General features: G+C 51.7%; 9 protein-coding genes across 9 annotated transcripts; 4 read left to right on the top strand and 5 right to left on the bottom strand.

Moving 5' to 3' along the window:
- Positions 1-967: 967 nt before the first annotated feature.
- On the top strand, positions 968-2,486 carry COCSADRAFT_31496 (uncharacterized protein; the record flags this gene model as incomplete). The annotated part of the gene is made up of 5 exons (XM_007707604.1): positions 968-1,030; positions 1,088-1,131; positions 1,398-2,058; positions 2,137-2,199; positions 2,283-2,486. The coding sequence occupies 5 exons, from the start codon at positions 968-970 to the stop codon at positions 2,484-2,486; spliced, it is 1,035 nt and encodes a 344-aa protein (XP_007705794.1).
- A 439-nt stretch (positions 2,487-2,925) lies between these two features.
- COCSADRAFT_62417 (uncharacterized protein) lies at positions 2,926-4,737 on the bottom strand (the record flags this gene model as incomplete). Its single annotated transcript, XM_007707655.2, has 1 exon — positions 2,926-4,737. A coding segment is annotated over one exon (1,812 nt), but the record flags the coding sequence as incomplete, so codon positions are not given.
- A 620-nt stretch (positions 4,738-5,357) lies between these two features.
- COCSADRAFT_103981 (uncharacterized protein) lies at positions 5,358-6,799 on the top strand (the record flags this gene model as incomplete). Its single annotated transcript, XM_007707654.1, has 4 exons — positions 5,358-5,514; positions 5,574-6,066; positions 6,124-6,487; positions 6,542-6,799. 4 exons carry the CDS (start codon positions 5,358-5,360, stop codon positions 6,797-6,799), a joined length of 1,272 nt encoding a protein of 423 aa, XP_007705844.1.
- A 300-nt stretch (positions 6,800-7,099) lies between these two features.
- On the bottom strand, positions 7,100-8,782 carry COCSADRAFT_278693 (glycoside hydrolase family 16 protein). The gene has a single exon (XM_007707653.1). The coding sequence runs from the start codon at positions 8,411-8,413 to the stop codon at positions 7,271-7,273; it is 1,143 nt and encodes a 380-aa protein (XP_007705843.1). The 5' UTR covers positions 8,414-8,782; the 3' UTR covers positions 7,100-7,270.
- Positions 8,783-10,224: 1,442 nt separating this feature from the next.
- Positions 10,225-11,963, top strand: COCSADRAFT_204362 (carbohydrate esterase family 4 protein). Its single transcript, XM_007707652.1, has 2 exons — positions 10,225-11,504; positions 11,561-11,963. Exons 1-2 carry the CDS (start codon positions 10,685-10,687, stop codon positions 11,788-11,790), a joined length of 1,050 nt encoding a protein of 349 aa, XP_007705842.1. The 5' UTR covers positions 10,225-10,684; the 3' UTR covers positions 11,791-11,963.
- Positions 11,964-12,131: 168 nt separating this feature from the next.
- On the bottom strand, positions 12,132-12,992 carry COCSADRAFT_204361 (uncharacterized protein). The gene is made up of 2 exons (XM_007707651.1): positions 12,728-12,992; positions 12,132-12,662 (listed from the first exon to the last, which is right to left on the bottom strand). The coding sequence occupies exons 1-2, from the start codon at positions 12,806-12,808 to the stop codon at positions 12,273-12,275; spliced, it is 471 nt and encodes a 156-aa protein (XP_007705841.1). The 5' UTR covers positions 12,809-12,992; the 3' UTR covers positions 12,132-12,272.
- A 1,839-nt stretch (positions 12,993-14,831) lies between these two features.
- COCSADRAFT_41876 (uncharacterized protein) lies at positions 14,832-17,177 on the bottom strand. The gene has a single exon (XM_007707610.1). It carries the CDS (start codon positions 16,981-16,983, stop codon positions 14,983-14,985), a length of 2,001 nt encoding a protein of 666 aa, XP_007705800.1. The 5' UTR covers positions 16,984-17,177; the 3' UTR covers positions 14,832-14,982.
- Positions 17,178-17,654: 477 nt separating this feature from the next.
- COCSADRAFT_165582 (uncharacterized protein) lies at positions 17,655-18,058 on the top strand (the record flags this gene model as incomplete). The annotated part of the gene is made up of 3 exons (XM_007707650.1): positions 17,655-17,660; positions 17,712-17,752; positions 17,824-18,058. 3 exons carry the CDS (start codon positions 17,655-17,657, stop codon positions 18,056-18,058), a joined length of 282 nt encoding a protein of 93 aa, XP_007705840.1.
- Positions 18,059-18,228: 170 nt separating this feature from the next.
- COCSADRAFT_278624 (uncharacterized protein) lies at positions 18,229-21,753 on the bottom strand. The gene has a single exon (XM_007707649.1). It carries the CDS (start codon positions 21,579-21,581, stop codon positions 18,321-18,323), a length of 3,261 nt encoding a protein of 1,086 aa, XP_007705839.1. The 5' UTR covers positions 21,582-21,753; the 3' UTR covers positions 18,229-18,320.
- Between the last annotated feature and the right edge of the window lie 573 nt (positions 21,754-22,326).

Genomic DNA, 22,326 nt, shown 5'->3' with positions numbered 1-22,326 from the left:
TGTCCATTTGAGAAGAATTAATTACTGGGTTCTTACTTGATTTATACTGGTCTCTCAAGTGGGTCATGACGAGGCGCCTGGCCCCGACAACGATGACGATGAAAAACTTTGTTACAGATGTTAAGTATGTATGTTCGAGATTGTATATCTCACCCACCCAAATCACGTGTGTGAAAACATTCTGATTCGTCGAATCGGAGCTAACTGCGAACTAAACGTCTTTTTTTTTAGTTTTATAGATCGTGGGTAAGCTGACTGTATTTTTCATGCTTCGATCTCTCGATCTCGGGTGTCGATTGGGACTGTGATGTTTGGTGGTGTGTCTCTTCGATATTTCCTTCTCTGTGCATTGTACGTACGTATATGTACAGTATATTTCTCAAAAGTTAATTTATCTGTAACCGATGAGCCTACTACAAGCTGCGCTTACATACATAGACAAGGGGAGTTGAGCTAATTCAGAAGATGGCGTTTGAGTTTTGTAGTAGTGGAAATTTTGCAGGTAGGTGGGTATAAATTAGTCTGGTATTCGGACTGGTGAGACTACAGCTATGGACATGAGTTGTTCGGCGTACGGTCTGATCGCTAAGAAGAAGAAAGAGATCGCGTGCGAAGCGACACTTGATGTTGTGCTGCACTGAGTTGTTTTTATTATCTTCAGTCTATGGTTGTAAGGATAAGACGAGGGGAGATGTCAAGAGCGTATCGATATTTTCGCATCACGTTTGGTCTTAATCACAATGTACGAGATAACGGAGAAAAATAAGCATTAAGCAAGAAGAGAGAATGAACATCTATCTCACTCACTTTCTACTACAGTTAGTTCACTACGCATGCGGCACGGCTGCCTCCGTCCCGTATGTACATAATCATCTCACGTCATGCCTGCTCTTGCCCGGAAATCGCAAAATTAGTAACCCACTGCTGGTGCTATTAATACCATGTAAGCTCTCCCGCCCCTTACGACATGTATCTTGATAGTTCGCCAAAGGTACAACTTTTGCAGGATCCAATTAGCTACGGTCCTTTTGTAAGTGGTGCAAAGAGGTTAGTTTAATTACACTTGATAACTAGACGGTATACTTAGATCAAATCAAGTGGACTGGCGGAGTCTTTCTACATGTGTAAAATGTGAGACGGGTGAGTGTAAGACTATGTTCTGGTGAGGAGCAAGGAAAAAGGTTAATTATTATCATCGCGAAAATGAGTCTGTCGTGATGTAGCTGGTTTTATTCCTCTCGACCAGACCTCAACTTGTTCGGGCTTGTTCTTCATAATTAACCTTTTTGACTATTCAGTTTGGGGGACATAGGACGGTGGTGTTAGTAACTACAAGTATCGGGCTTCAATCGCGAAAAAATAAAGAAGAATCACAGCAGTTTGCAACATCTTTGTAGATACATTTCTATTCAGACTCTCACTCTCTCGCTCACTCTGCTTCACATTCCTTTATTCCTACGGATCAGTCTAAACGACACGAGATTTCTTCACATATTATTCAACAAATCCTTACTTTTGGCTCAAATGCATCCTGCGTCCATCGCCCTCTTTGCCCTTGCCGTGACGCCCATCTCTGCCGTGGACGCCTCGCCTCGCGCGGGCACCTGCCCCGCTGTTTGGCAAACTATAGCTGCCGATCTCACGAATATCTTTCAAGGTTGCAACAAAGCAGCTCACTCAGCCGTTCGCGCTGTGCTCCATGCCTGTTTGCCTCTTGGCTGCAACGGCAGCTTGATCCTTTCCCAGGAAGAATGCTCACGGGTCGAGAACCTTGGACTGAGAGATCTCTGTAAGACACTCAACCAGAAGCGCACCCAGTATCGTGTTGGTGCTGCTGACATGGTCCAATTTGCTGGTGCAATGTCACTTTCAGCATGCCCGCTCGGCCCCCAGGTTCAGGCGCTTGTAGGCAGAAGAGACAGCTCAGCAGATGCACCACCAACCGGCCTACCGAGGAGCCGGGATCCTGTCCAAAAGATCTTGAGCATGTTCGCAGCTAAGGGCTTCTCCCCTCAAGACGTGGTTGCGCTACTTGGAACACACAGCATAGTGATCCAGGTCTAAGATGATCCCGCGAGAGCCGGTGCATCACTCGACTCGACGCCCAGCATTTGCGACATTAGGTATTACGCAGAGACGAAGGCCGGTACTGCCCCTTATAGTCTTCAAAGCGATCGTCTCATGTCTAGCGCGGCCGAGGTGCGTATTCTGCTTGTGATCAATACGTTTGATATAATGATATGCAACTAACTAGTATTGAATCATAGACTTATAGATCATAGGCCGTCTTCGCAAAGTCGACAACGTTATGGGCCAATGCTTTCACAAGTGCATGGAACCGGTTCGCGGTCATTGGCAACAACGTACAGAGTCTCCAGGACTGCTCTCATCTTGTCCCCAAGTCCAAAGTTCCTCGTGGCAGACAGGTGGCTCATGCACAAATGATGGAAAAGTTGACCAAGAAGTTCATAGCAGAGGAGCACTAAGCCAGAGGGTGGAGAAAACTGAATATAGCTTGATGTGATTACTCTGAGTCCCCTTTGAGGAATACAAGCGGATAGAAGGTTTCATCAATCATATCTATAGTAATCGCTTCTTTAGACGCCACCTCCACTTGTTTTATCGAGTTCTCATGATTAGTGGTAAAAATCCATGTTCCACTTATACACATTTGTTGCATGATGATGTGTGTTGTGTGCGACTACATGGTGATACACTTGGCTAAGTCAGATATGTTGACGTGGCTGGTATCGATGACGGGCGGCTATGCCGGACAATTGAAGAGTGATGTTGTACTCTTCTGTTGTGGTAAGATTGTGGATTTCTGCAACCATACACGTTGATCAAGTTAGGTTCTCCATGATCTTTGTGCGACATCCAGCGTCGTTGTTTGCTTCCAACACAAGAGGAACAGCAACCCTCTCTTCATGTTGCAACGGGGGCAGGGCCAGGTGAAGCAACTGTAGGAGCCGAATCGCTAGCACTTGGAGCGGGATTGGAGTTAACCTGACCTCCACCTCTTGCGGCTCCACGGCCACCCCGTCCTCCACGGGGAGCAAAGTTGGTGCGACCTCCGCCACGAGCAGGACCTGGTGGAGTGGGGCCATTGAAGCGAGGATTCCTGGCCACCTTTTCCTTTCGCTCGAGTACCTGGACAGCGCCCTGAGCAATCTTGATTGGGCTCGCAGCCATGGCCTTTTGAAGACCTTGAGGTTCAGTAAAGTCGACGTAGGCGAAGCCCTTGCGCTTGTCAATTTCGACCTTTTCAATGGCGCCAAAGAGCTTCATGGCTTCTTCGATGAGGGGCTCGGTGATACCCTGGCTGGGGTTGGCATGCTTGAGGAAGGCTTGTTTACTTGTGGGCGCGGGGGCAGACTGTGCCGGGGTAGCTTTTGAGGTGTTGTTGGCGGCAGGGGTCGGAGTACTGTCTGCCTTTGTGGGAGGAGCCTGCGGCTGCGATGGTGGGGCTCGTGAGGCGGCTGGACCTTTTGGTGTTGTTTGCGACTGAGCGGGCTGAGGCTTCTTCAGAATCTGGGGAGCGGGTGTCTTTACTGGCGTCTGTGACTTGGCTTCGGCAGTCGTAGCCTTATCATTAGCCTTGTCGCCCTGGTTCGCCTTGAACGCACGTCGTTCGGCACGGGTTGGGCGTTCCTTCCTGTTTGAGTGGGCAGACTTGTCTGGGGTAGCGGATACGGCTGGAAGGGTAGCGGCAGCGCCCTTGGCTTTGTCATCGGATGGCTTTGTTTCCTTGACTGGGGGAGCAGCATCGGGTGTGGCTGAAGTGACCTCACGCTTGGTGCCACGACGACGGTTGGGTGCAGGTGCTACTCCAAGGTCGCGCTGGAGCATCGACTTTGCAAGTGCGACGTTTCCGCGCTTGCGCTCTGGGGCTGGATTTGTGGAGGCCTTGTCGGCCGGGGTGGCAGCAGCAGATGTCTTGGAAGAAGCAGCTTCCTTGTTGAGTATCTTGACGGCATCCTTGGTGGCTTGGGCCTTGTCAGCCTTGTTTGAACGGCGGGTCTTGTCGGACGCGGTAGGGGCATTCTCCTTTGTCGACTTTGTCAGGATCTTCTTTTCGGCGCGCTCTGCGGCGTCCTCCTTGGCCTCTGCACGAGCTTGTCGGTTGGGCTTTGTACTTGGCTTGTCCCTATTTGCCTTTTTCTCACGGAGTGCTTCGATCAGAGGCGTTGTCTTGACCTTGTCCTTGGGGGCTTCGCTTTCTGGGGCAGGGGGTTTGGTGATGGGGTTAGTAAGGCTCTCAAGAAAGTCCTTGAACTCCTGGTCCTGGTCGATGGTGCCCTGGCGGTTGTCGTTGCGACGGCGGCCACCAGGCATCTTGGGGTAGGGAGCATACTCAAGCGTAGGGGGCCCGACGAGGACGGGGTCCTGCCACGACTTTGCAGCGTCGTGGAAGGAAAGGGCTCGGATATAGTCGCCGAGGGCCTTTACATGGTCAGGCTTGGTTACGTGCAGGTAGGCACGGGCAGGCTTAGAGGGCTTTGCGGCGTCGGTGGAGATTTTGCCCTTGCGGTAGCTGAGCCAGTCGATCCTGCCAGCGCCCAGCTTCCAGTCGTCGCCCAGGACATTGACAAACTCTTGCTTGGTCAGACCCGGGGGCAGGCGGCGACAGATGAGCTTGAGGCGAGGCTGCGGGGGCTTCTGGTTGCGGGGTGTGTGGGTTGTTTGCGATTTTTGAAGCAGGGCGACGGGCAGGACGCCGGCGCTGGGTGGTGGTGGGGGGGCCATGACAGTGCTTGGGACTGCCTAGAGGGATTTAGGGGGATTGCAGAGGTTGAGGATGCTTATGGCGAGTGTGGTGGTTGTGGTGGTTGTGGCGGTGGAGGAGCGAGGTGGTGATGGCGGTCGTGGTAGTGGTGGTAGTAGTAGTGGTGGAGGAGGGGGGAGGGGCGGGTGGTGCGAGAGGACATTGGGTGTCGAATGGGCAAGAAGGACGGTAGCAGTGGATGGCGATGGCAGTAGCGGTGGCGGCTTTCTTGTTGTATGCGTGCGTAGCAGTCGGGATGGGTGGTGGTGGTGGGCCGTAGCACTGCGCGGCTGCTGCAGTCTTGTCGATGTTGAGGCAGCGGCGGCGCCAGGCTTGGAGGGCAGAGCCGCCCGCCTGGCCGTTCCCCCATCTCTCATCAGCCCCACACACGCATGCCCCGAACCCCCGAGCCCGAACCTCTGCCCTGCCCTGCCCTGCCCTAGGTAGTACATTCACCCACACACCCACACACCTCCTCTATCTATATACGCGCACCCACGCTCTCTCGCCTACCCACCCGCCGCACACATCTACAATCCCCCCATATATATATATACACATACACACACGCTCCCTCTCTCGCTACCCCGCCATGGGCAAAGACCACGACGTCCCTCAGCCAGGCCCTGCCCGCCTGGCAAAGGGCGCGGGCCCCGACGAATGGCTCGAGCAGGCCAAGCAATGCAAGTACCTGCCCGAGGCCGACATGAAGCGCCTCTGCGAGATTGTCAAGGAGTGCCTGATGGAAGGTGAATACGCCGCGGCCGCGCCTCGTCCTCCATACCATTAACACGCCGTCCCTTCCCAGAGTCAAACATCCAGCCCGTCCGCACCCCCGTCACGGTATGCGGTGATATCCACGGCCAGTTTTATGACCTTCTCGAGCTCTTCCGTGTCGCCGGCGGCATGCCCAGCGATACGCCCACAGCGCCCCTCACCCAGCCAGTCACCATCCCAAGCACAATCAACCCGGCCGACCTCGAGCCCCCCACCAGCATCACAGACCCAAAAGTAAGGCGCAAGATGAAGCGCAGGTTCCAGCGTGACCCAAACTATACGGGCCCCGCCAGCCCTCCTGGTGGCGACGGCGACGAGGATGCCGATGACGACGACGAGGAAGAGCGCGGCCGCAGCCGGAGCGTTAACGACCGCCGCAGCTTTGGCTCCGCCTCGGACGCCGACTCGAGCAAGAACACCGTTGGCGGAAACGGGCAGCAAAACTTCATCTTCCTTGGCGACTTTGTTGACCGCGGCTACTTTAGTCTCGAGACCTTCACCCTTCTCATGTGCCTCAAGGCAAAGTAAGCTCGCCCAACAAGCAACTATGACGCATGGCCATGCTGACCTCCCCGCCCCAGATTCCCAGATCGCGTGACGCTAGTACGCGGAAACCACGAATCCAGACAAATCACTCAAGTCTACGGCTTCTACGAAGAGTGTCAGACCAAGTACGGCAATGCTTCGGTATGGAAGGCCTGCTGTCAAGTCTTCGACTTCCTGGCCCTTGCTGCCATTGTCGACGGCAAAGTCCTGTGTGTTCATGGCGGACTGAGCCCAGAGATTCGAACACTGGATCAGATCCGCGTTGTCGCCCGCGCTCAAGAAATCCCTCACGAGGGTGCCTTTTGCGATCTCGTCTGGAGTGATCCAGAAGAGGTGGACACATGGGCAGTCTCGCCTCGAGGTGCGGGTTGGCTATTTGGAGACAAGGTCTCTTCAGAGGTATCATAGACACGTGACTTTTTGGGAATGGTACACAAGCTAATCATTGCTCAGTTCAATCATGTAAACGGCCTGCAGCTTATCGCACGAGCTCATCAGCTAGTCAACGAAGGCTACAAATACCACTTCAAGGACAAGGATGTTGTAACGGTGTGGTCGGCGCCAAACTACTGTTACCGCTGCGGCAACGTCGCCTCCATTATGAACCTAGGCGAAGACCTCAAGCCCGAATTCCAGATATTCTCGGCCGTTCCTGACCACAAGCGTGCGGTGCCTGCAGGCCGTGGAGGCCGAGGTGAATATTTCTTGTGAGAGAAAGGCGGCGAGCGGGTTTTTATAGAAGAAAAGGACGAGTGAATCGCATATGAAAACGAGATAGACGACGACGATGACGACGATGAGGAATGACACGAGGGCGGACGAACGAGGGGGATTGGCATGAGAGCATGTCAATGTATATAGATCTATATCCGCTGGCATTGTTGCCACCCTTTTCTTTTTTTTCCGCCGCGACGAATGGACAAGGAGAGGCTGTTGAATACCCCGGTGGTTAGTTGAGAGAGGACTGAAGACATGGCTCACTTTGTGTGATGCCGTGCATGGCGTGTATTGTACGATATTGGACATGGATGATTTTTTTGAACGGGTAGTTTGCAAGGGTACGAGTGCATTGTTCATTCTTTCTGGATGAGTGTCGAGTCGTAGAAGGTTGTATGAATTTGATGCATTTCAAAAAGTCGGTCTTGCCTGACCATGGTCCCCATTTTTCTTCTTGTTATATTTTTACATGCCAATGAAAACAGACACAGCACCCACTACTCCTACCATTAGACTCAATGACACGGTGGAGGCAACTGCACTTCCAACATAGGCAACCTCTGGGGTTCCAACCTCTTTGACGCCGTCAATCCTGCACACTGTCTTGCAGCTCTTGTCCTTTCTCTTTACATTTTTCTTTTCGTCGTCCTGCTGCTGCTCGCCCTCGTACGGCCCACTGGTGTTGAAGGCAATGTCAATCCACTGGATGTGAAACTCTGCACTGTCGCCCACGCTCATGTTGCCGCTCCACTCTCCACCGTCGCTCCACATGTTGAGGACAAGGTAACTGGGCTTGTGAGGCACCGAGTAGGTATTCTGGGCCACCTGGTCGCCGTTGAGGAACCAGTAGCTCTGCTTGGGCAGCCAGTCGATGCGGTGCGTGTGCCACTCGTCCCATCGCGGCAAGTTGGTCGGGTCCAGCGATGCGGCGGCAATTTCGTTGCCTGCAGTATCCACGGCTGGCTGGTTGGTGTAGCGGATCTTGTCCTTGGGATCTTGGGTCAGAATCTCAATGTCGGACTCATTGGTGTCGTCGAAAAAGGTGAAGAAGCCTGCGACTGCGCCTTCGGAGCCCTGCACGCGCCCGTACATGCGCAGAGAGGCGTGCATCAGATTCTTTTGCTGGTTCTCTATCTCCGCTGCTGTCTGGTGTGACGACACGCGCGTCGTGCGCAGCGCCAGGTACGATGTGTCTTGCTCGGATCCGAGATAGATGTTTGCAGGCGAGTTAGTCAGCGGCACGGGAAAGTCAGAGGTAGCATCTTTGCTCCAGTTTTGGATGCCCCAATCAAAGTTCCACGCATCGCTGTTGAACAGGTCGGGCTGCCATGCTGCTAGTTGTGCAGCGTTTTGCGACTGGTTGATTGCTGGTGGTGACTTGTCGAGGGCGCCGGGTAGGTTGCGAAAGTCGTAGAAACGGTAGTATTGAAAATAAGATGGATCCTTGGCCTCGGCCCCGGATTGAACCATGTAGCAGTCACAGTCTGCATTGTTGTCTTTTGGCGTTTCGCTCATGCTGCTGGTGTAAGGGCTGGTGGCGTGAGTGGGCGAGACGAGCAGAGCGGTTAGAGGAAGGAGCAGCGCTCCAAGGGGTGGGAGACGAGACATGGCGAGAGAATAAACAAGATGCTTTGGTTTCTGTAGAAGCGTAGATGAAGAGAAAAAGAGGTAGTCGATGGACAAAGGACTAGGTAATTAGGGTAGAGGCAGTAGAAAAGTGAATGGCCGTTAGTAAGTAATACACCGAGAATAGAAAAGTCAAGAAAGATGGACGGGTTGCTCGAATAACTGCGGTGCCGGACAGAAGAATACTTGACGGCGGCGACGGCGAGGAGGCAGAGAGATGGGCCCACGAACAAAGAAAGTGTCACGATGAGTCGGGGTTGAGGTGCTAGTATTATATGAAGTATTGATAAAACGGGCAAGGGAGAGGAGTGCAGTGGAGCCTCGCAAGCGCCACCCGCCAGGCTGGACGGGGCTACGCTGTGTTTGTGTGTGTGTGTGCCTGGCTTTCCCCTCAAATCACGACGCCATGAGGCGCAGCCGCCAAATCACCACCACCACCACCACCATCACATGCTTCGACGACGAGACGACGACGACGATAACAATGACCGTGACCATGACGATGAAGAAACGAGCCAGCTAGCGAGGTCAATGAAAGAGTAGGACAAACACAGAACAATCCTCTTTTCCTTTACAGTCGTCTTCTGTCGCACGCCGCTGTGTGCCGGCAACCGGCATGGATTTGTTCGAGGCGTATGGTTTGGGACGAGGGGCTCAACGGATATGGATGCACATGCGCCCCTCGCCGGCCTTGCTTAGCCTGTTTCTGGCAACGCCTACATGCTTAGAACGCGCTTTATTGAAGTAAACGACGCGCGCGTTTCAGTGTACGGTTGGTTGGCGTGGTGGATTCAAATGGCGATTTGTTTCCCTTCCGCCCCCGTCCGCTTGCCGGGTTTGGCCATGACTTGTGGGCTGTCGCTACGTCCAAGAGGCCTAGTCTTGTTGGCAAGACTCGTATATCCAAGTGCAATAACAACAACAGTCCGAGTGAGTTTGTCGAGTCGTGCTAAAACAAAAGGTTATAGGACAGGATCCTTTTGGGAAACTCACCAGCCACAGTCCCGCAACCCCCCTGTGCTCCACTCGGCCTCTGGCACACGCCAATGCGAGTTCTATGCCCGAAATAGCATCCTGAGCCCCTAGGTTAATATTGCTTCCAAGCATCCGCCAAGCTGCTGACCACCGAGCCAGCAACCCAGCCAGCGTCTTTGGCCGGTCGTGGTGGAGTCGAGTGACATGGCAAACAACGTCTGATACGGTGCGGACCCAAGATCTATATCTAGTCATACACGCGCAAATCTATTCACGATTACATTTCGGCGCATTGGCGCCGTCTGGGGTGCACCCGCCCAATGACATTTCTTCTGCACGTCTAACATAGCGCACAGGCAGTCAGACGGATGCATGCTATCCACTAGCTCATCACTGTTTGGACCTCTGTACAGTCCTGCCTTGCCGTCTATGCTCGACGGCCTCGTTACGGTCGGTACTTACATATTTGAGTACATACATACCCACTGTACGCGCGCCATGGTTCAACTGCCCAATTCTCATACTATCTACTCCCGTACCGCATATTTCGTCTCTCAACTTCTTCTTTAGGATACTGCTTCAACTATATATCCTGGTAGCATCTTCTTTTTGTTCTAAAAAAAATGAAATCTTACAGTACTCCTACGACGAGTAAACGAGTACACAATAACTTGGTTGGCTGCCATACAACGAGAGCTCACAGCGCTAGTTTGATCGTCAATGTGCATACACACTTGTCGGCATCTGGTAGAGTACTTAGTCGATCTATCATGACGACACATCATCACCAAGACTAGGCGTCTTGGCTGCTGACAACAGTTCATTCTAAGCACATGTACCATGAGCACCTCTCGTCCCATTATACCAGTTCGTACTCTACACACTATCAAGAGTTTGACTCGAAAAAACAAACAAAGATGCAAACCGCTATACGACCGTGGAATGAGCATATGCAACTCATCATCATCCCTGGGCCAAGGTCTGGTTAGGGCGAGCTGTCATGATCCTCAACAGTACCTACTCCATTGCTTACGGGTACCCCGGATTCCGCCCCTCAAGCAGCGCCGCTACCATCAGCATTCATGCACATCACATATCCTTTTCCCTTCTACTTAAGATGACCCCCCTGTCCTCCTCCCTCCTTTCTACACGCAACCAGACCGTTTCCCCTTCTAGCCCTCGCCTGAGCAATAATCCATCTGCAAATCTGCTTCTTTTTACTTTTTTGTCGTACCCAGCTAAAAGCAATACTGTATTTGAAACCCTTGGTCTGACAGAATGCGTTTCTCACACGTCGTTGCCGCCTCATTGGCCGGGCAATTCGCCGCTGCTCATGGAACAGGCATGGAAGGCATGCCTAAGACGTTTGGTATGCCAACAGAACTACGCGCTAGAAACCCTTTCGCTCGCCTCCAAACCCTTTATCCTGCCCATTCTGCGCCTGTCCTTGGCCCAAGGCAGGAAGTTGAACGTTGTGGTCCGGCAAACGGCAATCAAAAATGCGCCGGAAACGATTGCTGCTCAGCAAACGGCTACTGCGGAACTACAAAAGATCACTGCAAAGCACCCGACTGCTTGTTCAACTACGGCCCTGGATGCGACGCCAACAAGACCCCATCTGGCGCAAGCACACGCAACGTTCCCCGGCCCAAACTTGGCAGCATTCCCTACGGTGGAGCGGGCATCTACGCCTGCAAAAATCCCGGTACAGTAGCCATCACATACGACGATGGACCTTTCGTCTACACTGAATCCATCATGCGGCAGTTTGAGGCAAAGGGAGGCCGTGCTACTTTCTTCGTTACCGGCAACAATCTTGGCAAGGGCGCCATTGACCAACAGTGGGATAAAGTTGTGCGGAACATGTACGACAACGGACACCAAGTGGCGTCGCACACATGGAGCCACCAGGATCTCTCTGCCATTACTAGGGAACAGGTCTATGACCAGATGGTCAAGAACGAAATGGCAATTCGCAACATTATTGGCCGCTTTCCGACATATATGCGTCCACCGTACTCGTCATGCAATGGGCAGTGTCAGGAAATCATGGCTGAGCTAGGCTATGTCATTTCTTATTTTGATCTCGATACTGATGGTCAGTTTCTATTATACTCTCTTTTACAAAAAGTGGTTTCTAACACAACCAAACAGACTACAACAACCTCACGCCTGGGATGCAGACTTCAAGAGACAACTTCAAGCAAGGTATCGACACGCGCAGCAGCAACCACAGGCTGGCCATTGCACATGATATTCACGAGCTCACTGCTGAAAACCTCACTGGCTACATGCTGGATTACCTCTACGGCCAGGGCCTCCGCGCAGTCACCATGGGCGAGTGTATGCAGGATCCCAAGGAGAACTGGTATCGCCAGGGTTAGTCAGTCTTGGGTTGTGGGATCGTCTTGATCATTTCATCTTCTGTGTACAAATAGGCTGTTGATGTTGGTTGTTGTTGTCAAAACGTAGAGGAGATATACTTTATATTAATGATATACTAGTGTGATTAGAGAAAAGCACTGTATAAATTGCCAAGAAAAGAAAAGGAAACGGGTAATGTGATATTGTATCTCACCTACTTTCACATCAGAAAAAGGGTTGCGCAGTGTTATCATCAAGATATCGAAGCGCCATCACATAACTGCATCATACAAACACATCACTATGCACATGACTCATCGACTCCATAATCATTCGAAAAGTAGGAAGAATAAAATAAAATGTATATCCTATGAAACTACATACTCTTTCAACCACTAAGAAAAACTCCTTACCCTTCGAATAGAACCATATACGTAGCTATGAATGAGCTCCTAGACGTTCTTTATCACCACCATCACTACCCCCCTTACTCGCCCTGACTTCAAGACCACGTCACAACCGTCGACGGCTTACCAAGACTGATGCTATCATCTGGCGTGACAAGCTCATCACGCTTTTCCTTGCTCCACGTGATCTCAGTGCTAGGCTTGCCCAGCTCAATAGTATCCTCGGGCGTGACACCAGTGGTGGAATCGCGCTTGCCCCACGTTACGACCGTGTTTGCGTTGCCCAGGTTGAAGCTATCCTTTGGCTTCTCAAACTCCACACCACGCGCCTTCTTCTCCTTGCTCCAGATGATCTCAGAGGTGGGAGGGGAAATATCTACCACGTCGGGGTTGGTGACTTCGGTATCGACGCTCCTGCCCCAGGAGATTTCTGACGAGGGCTTGCCGAGCTCGATGGTGTTTGGGGGGTTGGTGATGGATAGATTCTGGTCTTGATTAGTAACTGTGAAGGGGAAACCTAAAGGTCTCTTTCGCCTAGATGAGTACGTACATCAGGTGAGGGAACTGGCGCGGCGCTGCTCATAGCCACCAATACGCCGGCGGCGAGCATAGAGACTAGTCGGTACTGCATTTTTTTCCTTCTGTCTCTTTCTTTCTGTATTTCTTTTCGCTTGGCTATCTTCTTTCTCGTTGGGTTGATGTGTCAAACAAAAGTTGAAATCGAAGACCGGATTGTTGTCACTGTCTGATTGCAAAGGAGAGAAAAAGAGGAGGGACTTGCCCGTGGCCGGTACTGGTTTTATATAAATATATCAGCTGGACCCTCGTGAGTGGCGAGTGATTGCAGTAGAAACATCGGACGCAATCTATGCACATGGTCTGAACCAAACTTTGCCCATCCCTCGTTATAGCGCAGCGTGTAGTACTTGACCAGGTGGGGCAGGTGAGGTGACTGCTGTGTTCGAGGCCGTAGATACGAGATGCTTGCAATCTGGGTAAAGTACTGTACCCTTCCGACTTCAGACTAGCGCGACAGAGAGACACGGGACCTGTTCAGCCAGAGTTTGACAGCCACACATATTGGGCGCCAAACTTTGCTGCTGCATGATGTGAGATCCGATGCTCCGAATGAAATTATTTGCTCTTCCTCGTACACCCACCGTTTGACGTTGATAGGCCCCGGCTTGTACCTAGAGTATAACGATTATAAACAAACAAGCTTCCGAAGACGACAGCGTACGTATTCTTCTCGACTCTTGCCTGTCTAAGGCAATCTTCCTGTAACGTTGAACCATTTGGTGTCGCCGTGCTACATTGTTTCTGCATGGCTCGCAAGGTACCCTCGAATAACTAAATCCCCTAAACATGCATGCGGTAGGGATGGATGCAGCAGCGTCGACTCCAAGTGACACGTCCAGTGATTTCGCAACCCGATGTATCTTCAAGGTGGTATTCCTTCTGGCGCTACACAGCCGTTTCACTGCGCTAACTTCCAACCTTCAGCTTCACTGTAGCCAATCCATGCCTCAACCTGTGCATCCGGCGTCAAACGGCTCACATTCAATACTGCTAGTGCAAACCGTTCTCCGGCTCGAACGATAGCGCAGAATGTTCCCACTTCATCTATTACCGGCACATTGCTGAGAGGTGTCGCTCCTCCGGCTGTAAAGCAGAATCGTCTTGGTACACACGCCATCTGTCGTGTCCCTTGACATTCAAAAGGTGGCTGATCTTTAGATTTGAAAATGTCTTGGGTGCAGACTAGATCCTGATGCCGAGCCGTTCTGGAAGCAAAAGGAATATTGATGCGTTCGGAAATTCTAAACCCAGATTGCTCGAATGGATACAGGCTTCACGGGGCGAATGCACTCCCGTTCATCAGGATGTGTGGTGATATGCAGGGAAACACCGAGAGGTCTAGACCCAAAGATAGCAAGAAAATCCGGGGAAAGGAACACCTTGCTGTACAACGGCTATGAGAGTGGTGCGCACTGGCCAAGACCGATAATCCCAGTTCACCACCAGTATGACTGAATATAGTCTCCTTGTAGTACAAGTTCAGCTGTCCTTGGCTGCAGATGCACCTAATTAGACTGAATCTGCACGATCCAATTAAGCGAGCATCTGAGCCCATTTGTGCGTGAGCGATGCCAATGTTGCAAGAGAAACGTAACTTGACGCAAGACTTTCGATGCCTTCGGCTGAACGTCAGGTCGTTGATTTCGGATACGATATGCCAAGGGGTTTAAGAAAACTTGGTGCTTGAGTGTCAGCCATGCGTTTTGGGTGACTTTGTGATAATAGCGGCAGAGGACGTTGATCCAATAGAAAGAACGATAGCAGTCCCAAGTTATTCTTTACTGATGCAAAGCCTTGACCATGTCCACTAAGTGTTCCTTTCCTCGGTGATGAAGTTGTGGAAGTGGGACTGTAAATTGTGGTGCGGCGCGAGTAATCTAAATATACAATCAGGGACAAGCATGTCCTCGGCAAGATAGCAATCGGGTGATATCTGCGGGATGGTAGCTGCAAACGTTTATTCGGTTCGCCACCATCATTAAGTTACGGGATCAACATTGCTCGCATGGCGAGTAGATTTCGGAATGTATTCGCTGATTGAGACTGTGCAAGCAACAATGACTTATTGTAGTGACAAGGAAATCGACGACTTTTCGAAGAGGGAAACAACCATAGTTTACATTGTCACGCTAACTACATGCTCAGAGTCACCATAAAACGCCGGCCCGATGCTCTGATGTGCACAGTGGTATGAACACATGTAATGTACAGAGAGCCATGGAAATCTCATGGCTCTGGCTCTTTTGGCCTCACGCCGAACTCATGTTCGACCCAAGATGCCCATGCTTCTTTGGTATCGGCCGTATTGTGCTCAATATCTCCGAAAGTGTCAAACTCGTCCTGGGAGAGCGCAGCGTCATCAGTATCGATCACATCTGGCGCGACGTCCGGCCCAGAGGGTTTGGCGTCCTGGACATACTGTGACACAGCAATCATGACATTATCGGCAACCCAAGCCGGGGCCAGGTATTCGTTCTTGCGCTTTGCTAAGCTAGTCGTCCGTGTAGCCGAATCAATGATGAGCTTGCGATCAAACCCTCCCCTGGCTAGATCGTTCAAGATCTGATTGAAGGCAACGGTGTTGCCAGTGACGGAACACAAGCTGAGCATGTGGCTGTATGCTTTAGCCATATCGTGATGCTTCACGCGTGTCTTGATACCGTTGATCTCTTCCCACACGTATAAGCCACCTTCCCAGTCAGCTCGGCGCACACAATCGCCCAACAATCTGGTTAGGCCCTGCACGTCGAGGCCCCAACCATCCGCCTTCATCTCGTAATAGATGTCTAGAGCTCGATCAAAACCAGCAAATTTGATGACGCCACCTATGAGCGCGCCAAACACCATGGGCGTCGGATGAACTTTTTGAAGAACCTTTTCTGGGCTGACGCGGATGAGGCGATCTTGGCTGGCCTTATTAATGCTGATGTCTGGATTTGCAAGCATGAGCGCATCTTCCAAGCCCCTCATCTTGGCCACAAAGCGTGAGAAGCTGGCAGCCGCTGATTGCCCTCCTAGCGCGTAATGATCTAGAATCTCGCGACAGGTGATCTCATTGGGCCGTATCTTGTTGGCGTAAAGTGCAGGTATGACGCGCTCGACTAGCTCCCTGCGACGCCAGCGTCTGAAGCCTACTAGCAGGGTATTGAACGTCTGCAGATCGGGAGAAGCGGAGGAGATGAGGAGATTGTGGCATATTCTTGCGACTGCGAGGGCCGCCTTCCGATCGTTGCCGCGGGGTGTTTCGCGAAGCAAGGTTTTGAGACCATCATTCAACTGCTTTGTAATGCCATAAAAGTCGCCATCGGCGTCCTGGTGATAGCTCGGAATTGCGAGGGGATTGACCCGGATGCGGGCAGTTGCAAAGTCCTCGGCAGGACTATCTACACGAGTCTTGTACAGTTTCTCAAGTGCCTCTAAAATCTCTAAACGTGCTTCTTTGCGCTCGTCTTCGGCCATGCGAACAACTTTTAGGATCTGTGGTGCCAGCTTGTTCAATTCGTCACTTGCAGTGTTCAAAAAGCGGAAAACACTAGCTTGGTGTAGCAGTTCATGGATAAGAAGTGCAGTGGAAAGTTCCTGTATGGCCAACTTCTTCCGAGTATGCCGTCTCCGCATGGCGTTAAGACGCAGGGCATCTGGCGCCCATAGTGACTGAGGCGGAAGGTTGTAGCGCACGAGATCCGGGCCTGTATTCGCTGGCCATTCGAGCAGCTGGACGCCGGGGAATCTCGAATCAAAGCGTAATTCATCCCATGCCATGTCTGCATAATCGCGAATCTGTGACTCAACCTCTTGCGTCTGCAAGACTTGATCTTCAACAAGGTCCATGCCTATGGTTCTTTGCACAGCAGCCCAGTCAAGATCTTGAGGGAGGTCGTCAAACGACAGGCCACTGTTTTCAGGATGCTCGTAGGGGTGAGCACTCGTCACGTTTGGATTCATGTCTCCGTCGCCTGGACTCTGAGCATCAACGGGCTCGTTCGATTTGTCGAATGCCTGCTCCCATTGTCTATTCCTGGCCACTTTGGCCTTTGTATCAGCAGTTAGCCCTGCAGCAAAAATGGTCGTGTATACAAAAGTCGAGGTGGGTGTGCCGGGTGTAGACCACGCGCGACGGAAGGGCGCTGGACTGTTTGTACGTGCGCGGACGACTGTGTTGGAAGCGCATGACATGCACCTACAGGATCCCGGGTTCAGTGTTGCCCGGGACCAAATTGCTAGCATTGCTACCGGAGCATGCTGTGCGAAGAGTGGAGGGGCGACGAGAGAGCAAGTCGCGGGTAGGAGGGTCAGACGACGCACGGTGGTAGGCGCAATGGTGCAATTGGTGGCAGATGTCTATAGGATACGAATAAGGCGTAAAAGAGCGGACGTGATAGTCAGTCAAGGAAGCAATGGCGGGTTGGCTGTGTGGGAGAAGGCTGTGGGACGATGGGAACATGACGATAAAATCTTAGCGCACCCGCTACTAGTTTGCGGCTCTGGAGTGTGACCTGAATGCGGGAAGGAAACACGCAGGACAGGACAGGACAAGACGGATTCAGACTGTGTCTACAAAAATCGATACACGTAATGTAACAGCTGCGAAATATAGATGCTGCTCTTGTCGTGCATACTGAGAGGCTCATATGTATGTCCTCGCATTGTGTACTAGATAAATACACGAGGGTACATGGTCATGGCCCCAAATCCATTCTATGCCTTCCCCGCGGTGAGAGGCCCACCAACCAGCCAATCGGCATTACCTTTTGCCGACAACTTTCCAAAGCTGCAGAGCGCGACCAGTGCTGCATACATTCTGACCCAACACCTCACCACCAATCGACCTCGGCGTCGCATTCTCTCCCCTTCCCGCCTTTCTCCGCGCCAAAAAGACTTCTAGCCGAGTCGCAGACATGGCGGTATGCGGTCCTGATTTGCATGCACTGTTGCGCATGGCTAACGGTTTACAGGCAGTCGCACCTTTCAACCCCCGACCTCTCCTCCAGAGCTTGTACGTCACGCCTTCTCCAAGAAGCACACCTTCACTGCGACCTACCCGAGACTCGAACTGACCCATCACAGAGTAGACAAGGACATTGTTGTTCGGTTAAAGTGGGGCGAGACCGAGTACAAGGGCAGACTGGTTTCGGTCGACCTGTACATGAACATCCAGTTGTCCAACACGGAAGAGTTCGTAAACGGCGTCAGCTCAGGCACGCTCGGACAAGTGCTTATACGGTGCAACAACGTGCTCTGGATTGGCAAGGCCGAAGAGGTGGAACCAAAGACTGGTAAAGACACGGCAATGAGTGGCTGAGACTGCCAAACAAACGACGACACGATGCGCGCCACGTCTGGAAATGGCGACACGAGTGAGCGCTCACCCAAGGGCATCCTGGCGTTGGACGGGTGAGCTTATGATACATGCGGCTACACGACTGAGCCACCAGCGTGCTCTGGCCACCAAACAAACAAAAGATACCACGGCGCTACTCGACGTAGGCACGAGCTGGCCAACTCAGCAGACAGCCTCCAAAACGAAGCGTCTAGAATACCATCATGATTCTTGTCTTTCGGAGCTACTCTATCTCCTCTACCATTATCCTCTTTTCTTTCTTCTTGCCTTCTCCCGGTTGTATTTCAAGCCCTCTTAGGTTACCTTCCAGCCCAAGATTTCCATCGAGATTTAATCCCCTTTCTCGCACTCTGTACAGCTCCTTCATTCTCAACGTCTCCAATCCCTCTACTACACTTGATGCATGGTCTCGCACAAGTTCATCTGTGTCTTCATCCTTCACCCATCTGGTCACTCGCTCTATTTCCTGCTGTTGCTTCAAGTTTAGTGCGACCATACCCTCCTTTCCAGCCTCGATTGCCGCGTCAATGCCGCGTAGTAATCCCATGATAACAAGAACACCAGCACGCCGTAGCAAAGCCTTTGCATCATCTTTCTCTAACCCTAGTATGAGCAATACCATCTGCAGCGATGCATCAATCAAAGGCTGCCGTAGCACCTCGAGTCGGTACTCCAGCAGAGTCGACAGAACGCTGAGTGCAGAAGCGCGCATTCTAACATCTTCCTCGATTCCCGTGTTTTCCCACCCACTGACAATCTTTTGTAGAGCAGTGTAGTCTGCTTGCTCTTGCGGGTCCGCACCATCAGGCTCAAAAACATTCGGTATCGGACCACCCCAGGCTGCCTCACCTTCCTCCTTCAACCTCCGCTCGCTGTCTGCAACCTCATTTCGCATTGAAAGTGTCTGCACGCGTTGCCCTCGTCGACCTGACAACAATAGACATGCCTCTGTAATTTGTTTTGCGCACCTATACATCGTTCCATCTTTCGCATGCGAGACCCACGAGACATTGCTACCCGCAAATGTGTTGAGGACTTCACCAACCCGTAGTCTCAAGTCTAAAGCATTCCTCAACTCTCTTTCCTTCTGCTCTGTCTGCTTCCCCCTTGTGAGCTTCAAAGATCGTTCATCAACATCCACGAATGCATCAACCAGGATCCCGACAACAGGCTTCGGTACTCGCGCTGCTAATGTGACGAGAACAGGTATTGCCGCTAAATGGACGTATGACTCGGGATCGGCCAACGAAGATGAAAGCAAGATATGTGTAAGAGATGGTATGTCGATGACTGGGAACGCAGCTGGGTTTTTGAGCATCGAGTGTATAGTGTTGAGAGCCCAGGTACGGTTTGGCGGGTCCGTTGACTGAAGTTCCTCGAGGCAGGTCCTTAGTGCAGCGCGGTGTTCTGCCAAGAGATCGACAGGCACATTCGTCGCAAGTCTGGCTTTAGTGGACGGAGAATTGGCAGTGGTGGGAGCGATGAGCTGGAAAAGGATGGTAGAGGAGTTGCTAATCATGGACGGTATAGGCGATTGCGTTTGGTTCCGATATTCCGAGAGATATGCCAATGATGGCAAAAGTGCAAGCAACATTTCCTTGACCAAAGGCGTCTTCTGAAAATCGGGCGACGCCACCATTGTATTCAAAATACTCAAGGCAAACGAAACCAGGTCCTCGTTCACAGCATCATCTTCGTTTTTCTCCCTTGTTGTAGCTTGCTTTTGCACAATGTTGCCAAGCATGGCGCGTTGTGACATGCGTGACTTGCTTGCACTAAACAAGGACTTCTTATGCTCGACAAAATTCTCAATCAGCTGTGCCATGAGCTCAGTAATGTGCTGTGGGCTTCTCGCGAAATGCTCTTGGAACTGCCTGGCCAGAGATTCAGACAGTTTCGCATCCACCAATGCTGAGAGAGGATCGCCGATGAAATCTTCATCCGTGAGGGACTCGGCTGCTGGCTTCGCGGGTTCAAGCCACCGCTTCGTTGTACTAAGAAAGACAGAGCTTGCGACATCTCCGGAGACACTCGCTTCTGACAAGAGAGACACTAACAGGTTGACCCGGTTATCCAGGTCGCCAATTTGCCCAAGAATTCCCTCCATGCCTGCTGTATTGTTCTCAGACTGGCCGTTTGTGCGCCGCCGTATTTCAACACCACCTTCAGAGCCAGGGCCAAAGGTCCATGTAGTGTCCCCGTCCCAAAAGATATGACGTGCCATGTTGTCAATTTGCTTCGCGTCACAGGCCATCTCTACATATCGTGATATGATTGATTTTGGAAGCGCTGTCCACTCTTTGTCAAGTGAGGGTCTGCGCTTAGCATAGTTGAGAAGCGCCCATAGGGGAAGCAGCATCGGAGTGACGAGGCGTTTGATCAGGCCAGCGTGAGAATATGAACATGTAATATTGTTGAGTTGGCGGAGTGCCGGTTTGAGATCACCTTCTCTTACGACAACGTCAGCTTTCCTGCCCTCTTCGGAAACTGAAATTTGAGTATTCTTCGGAGAGATTGCATGGAATATAGGTTCCACAAAGATTTTCCATCCTATAGTACCTGGTGCTCCGGTCGTCTTCTTGCTGAGTATTCCACCCGCGATTATCTGGCCTGCTGCTCGGCTCAATTCTTTTCCTTCGCAGCCGTTCAACAGGTGGAGCAATTGAGGTGCAAGTCTTTCTATCCAGTCATTTGGTGTAATGCCGCTGGGCGGAAGTACAAGCAGCTTTGACGCCTGCGTGATAGCTTCTAGTGGAATGGGAATCTGAGATTGTGAGCCTGACGCACCCTCGGGGATGTGAGAGTTCTTGGAAAGGTACGAGAGCGCCAGGAACTCAATGGTATGTCGGACGCCTTGTTGCCGAAGCGGGACCATAGACAGCTCCATCGAAATAATAGGTTTTAGCCATTCGGGGAGAGGTTGCTGTAGAAAGGACGTTAATATCGGAAGAAGTCGAGATGTTGGAATCTCAATCATTATCTTTTTGTAAATAGGCGAGAACTTGAATTTAGTGTCTTCAGACGAAAAGGGCGAGAAGGATAGTTCAGCAAGTGCGGATACGACGTCTGGAAGGATCCTCTGGGAGAGAAGTGGCTGTATACCAGAGCCCTTTTGCTCTAGAATCGGGAGGATGCCTTCAATCATGACAGCCAAAGCATCCATATCGTGGTCAGGTGATGCGGTGACAATCGTAGTCAGGACCGAGCGTGGTCGCTGGCTAAATGCTACTCCTGGAGACAACCGTGGTATGACGGCAAGAATGATGATGAGATCCAGGAGGCCGTATACCACTCCTGCAAGAGACGCATCATAAGGGGCGTTTGGGTCTGCGACTAGATCGGCAGTATTGATGGCTTGAAGGTGGGAAAGAGATTGCTGGATGAGTGACGAGGTGGGCACATCGCCACTGTATTTGCGGCCTTTGTCAACGAATGGACCGATGAAGTTGGCAGCGGAATCTACTGCGTCCTCGATTGCTCCCATGATGAATGGTTTCGCCTCGAGTCGACTGGTTGTAGTGCCAGCGCTATTTACTGGGGGCGAGCAATCTTGCGTCTGTCGCACCGGGTCTGATTTTCGATAACCTTGTTCAGATAAAAGTCTCTTCAGACCAGGGAATAACTGTTTTTTTGGACCTTGGGCTGCAATTTTCAGCGTATGTGACTACAATGCAAAGATTGGTGAGCAGACGCAAACGGCGATGGCAATGATTAGTCACGTGCTGACGCCGCTTTGACGCGATCTCTTGGCATGGAGCAACGCGTCGTTCCCCTTTGTCCAACGGGGTACCATTCCAACAACCAACACCTCAACTGCTCCATCACTACACGGCGTCCGCCTCCAATCAAACGGCTGCTACGCTCTTTTGCAATACGACCGGACTTGGATTCTTACACGCGCTCTTCAACCAGATCTGACCATGTCGATGATAGCGGGACGGCCGCGTAACGCCCTTCTCTGATCCGGTTTCTTCTCTCAACTTGCAAGTATCACGCATGCCACTTTCCCCATAGTTCCCGACGCTTGTCTTCCATTTGGAGTGCGGTTCGTCCGCGCCTCACCTACTTGCGCGATCGACACTCACCCGAGCCTCTTGGCATGGTCTCAATGGGTTACATGCATGTCGGTTTGCGCGCCTCGCTGTTAGCATCGAGGTTGTGGGTGAGGAAGACAAGCTCGGATCTTAACCCTATCCATCTATTGGTATTCGTTCCAGCCTTTGCGCTGG

The sequence above is a fragment of the Bipolaris sorokiniana genome, assembly GCF_000338995.1.
Source record: "Bipolaris sorokiniana ND90Pr unplaced genomic scaffold COCSAscaffold_20, whole genome shotgun sequence".
NCBI classification, from domain to species: domain Eukaryota; kingdom Fungi; phylum Ascomycota; class Dothideomycetes; order Pleosporales; family Pleosporaceae; genus Bipolaris; species Bipolaris sorokiniana.
Note: the sequence above shows the minus strand (reverse complement) of the source record. Positions and strands in the feature narration are given on the sequence as shown.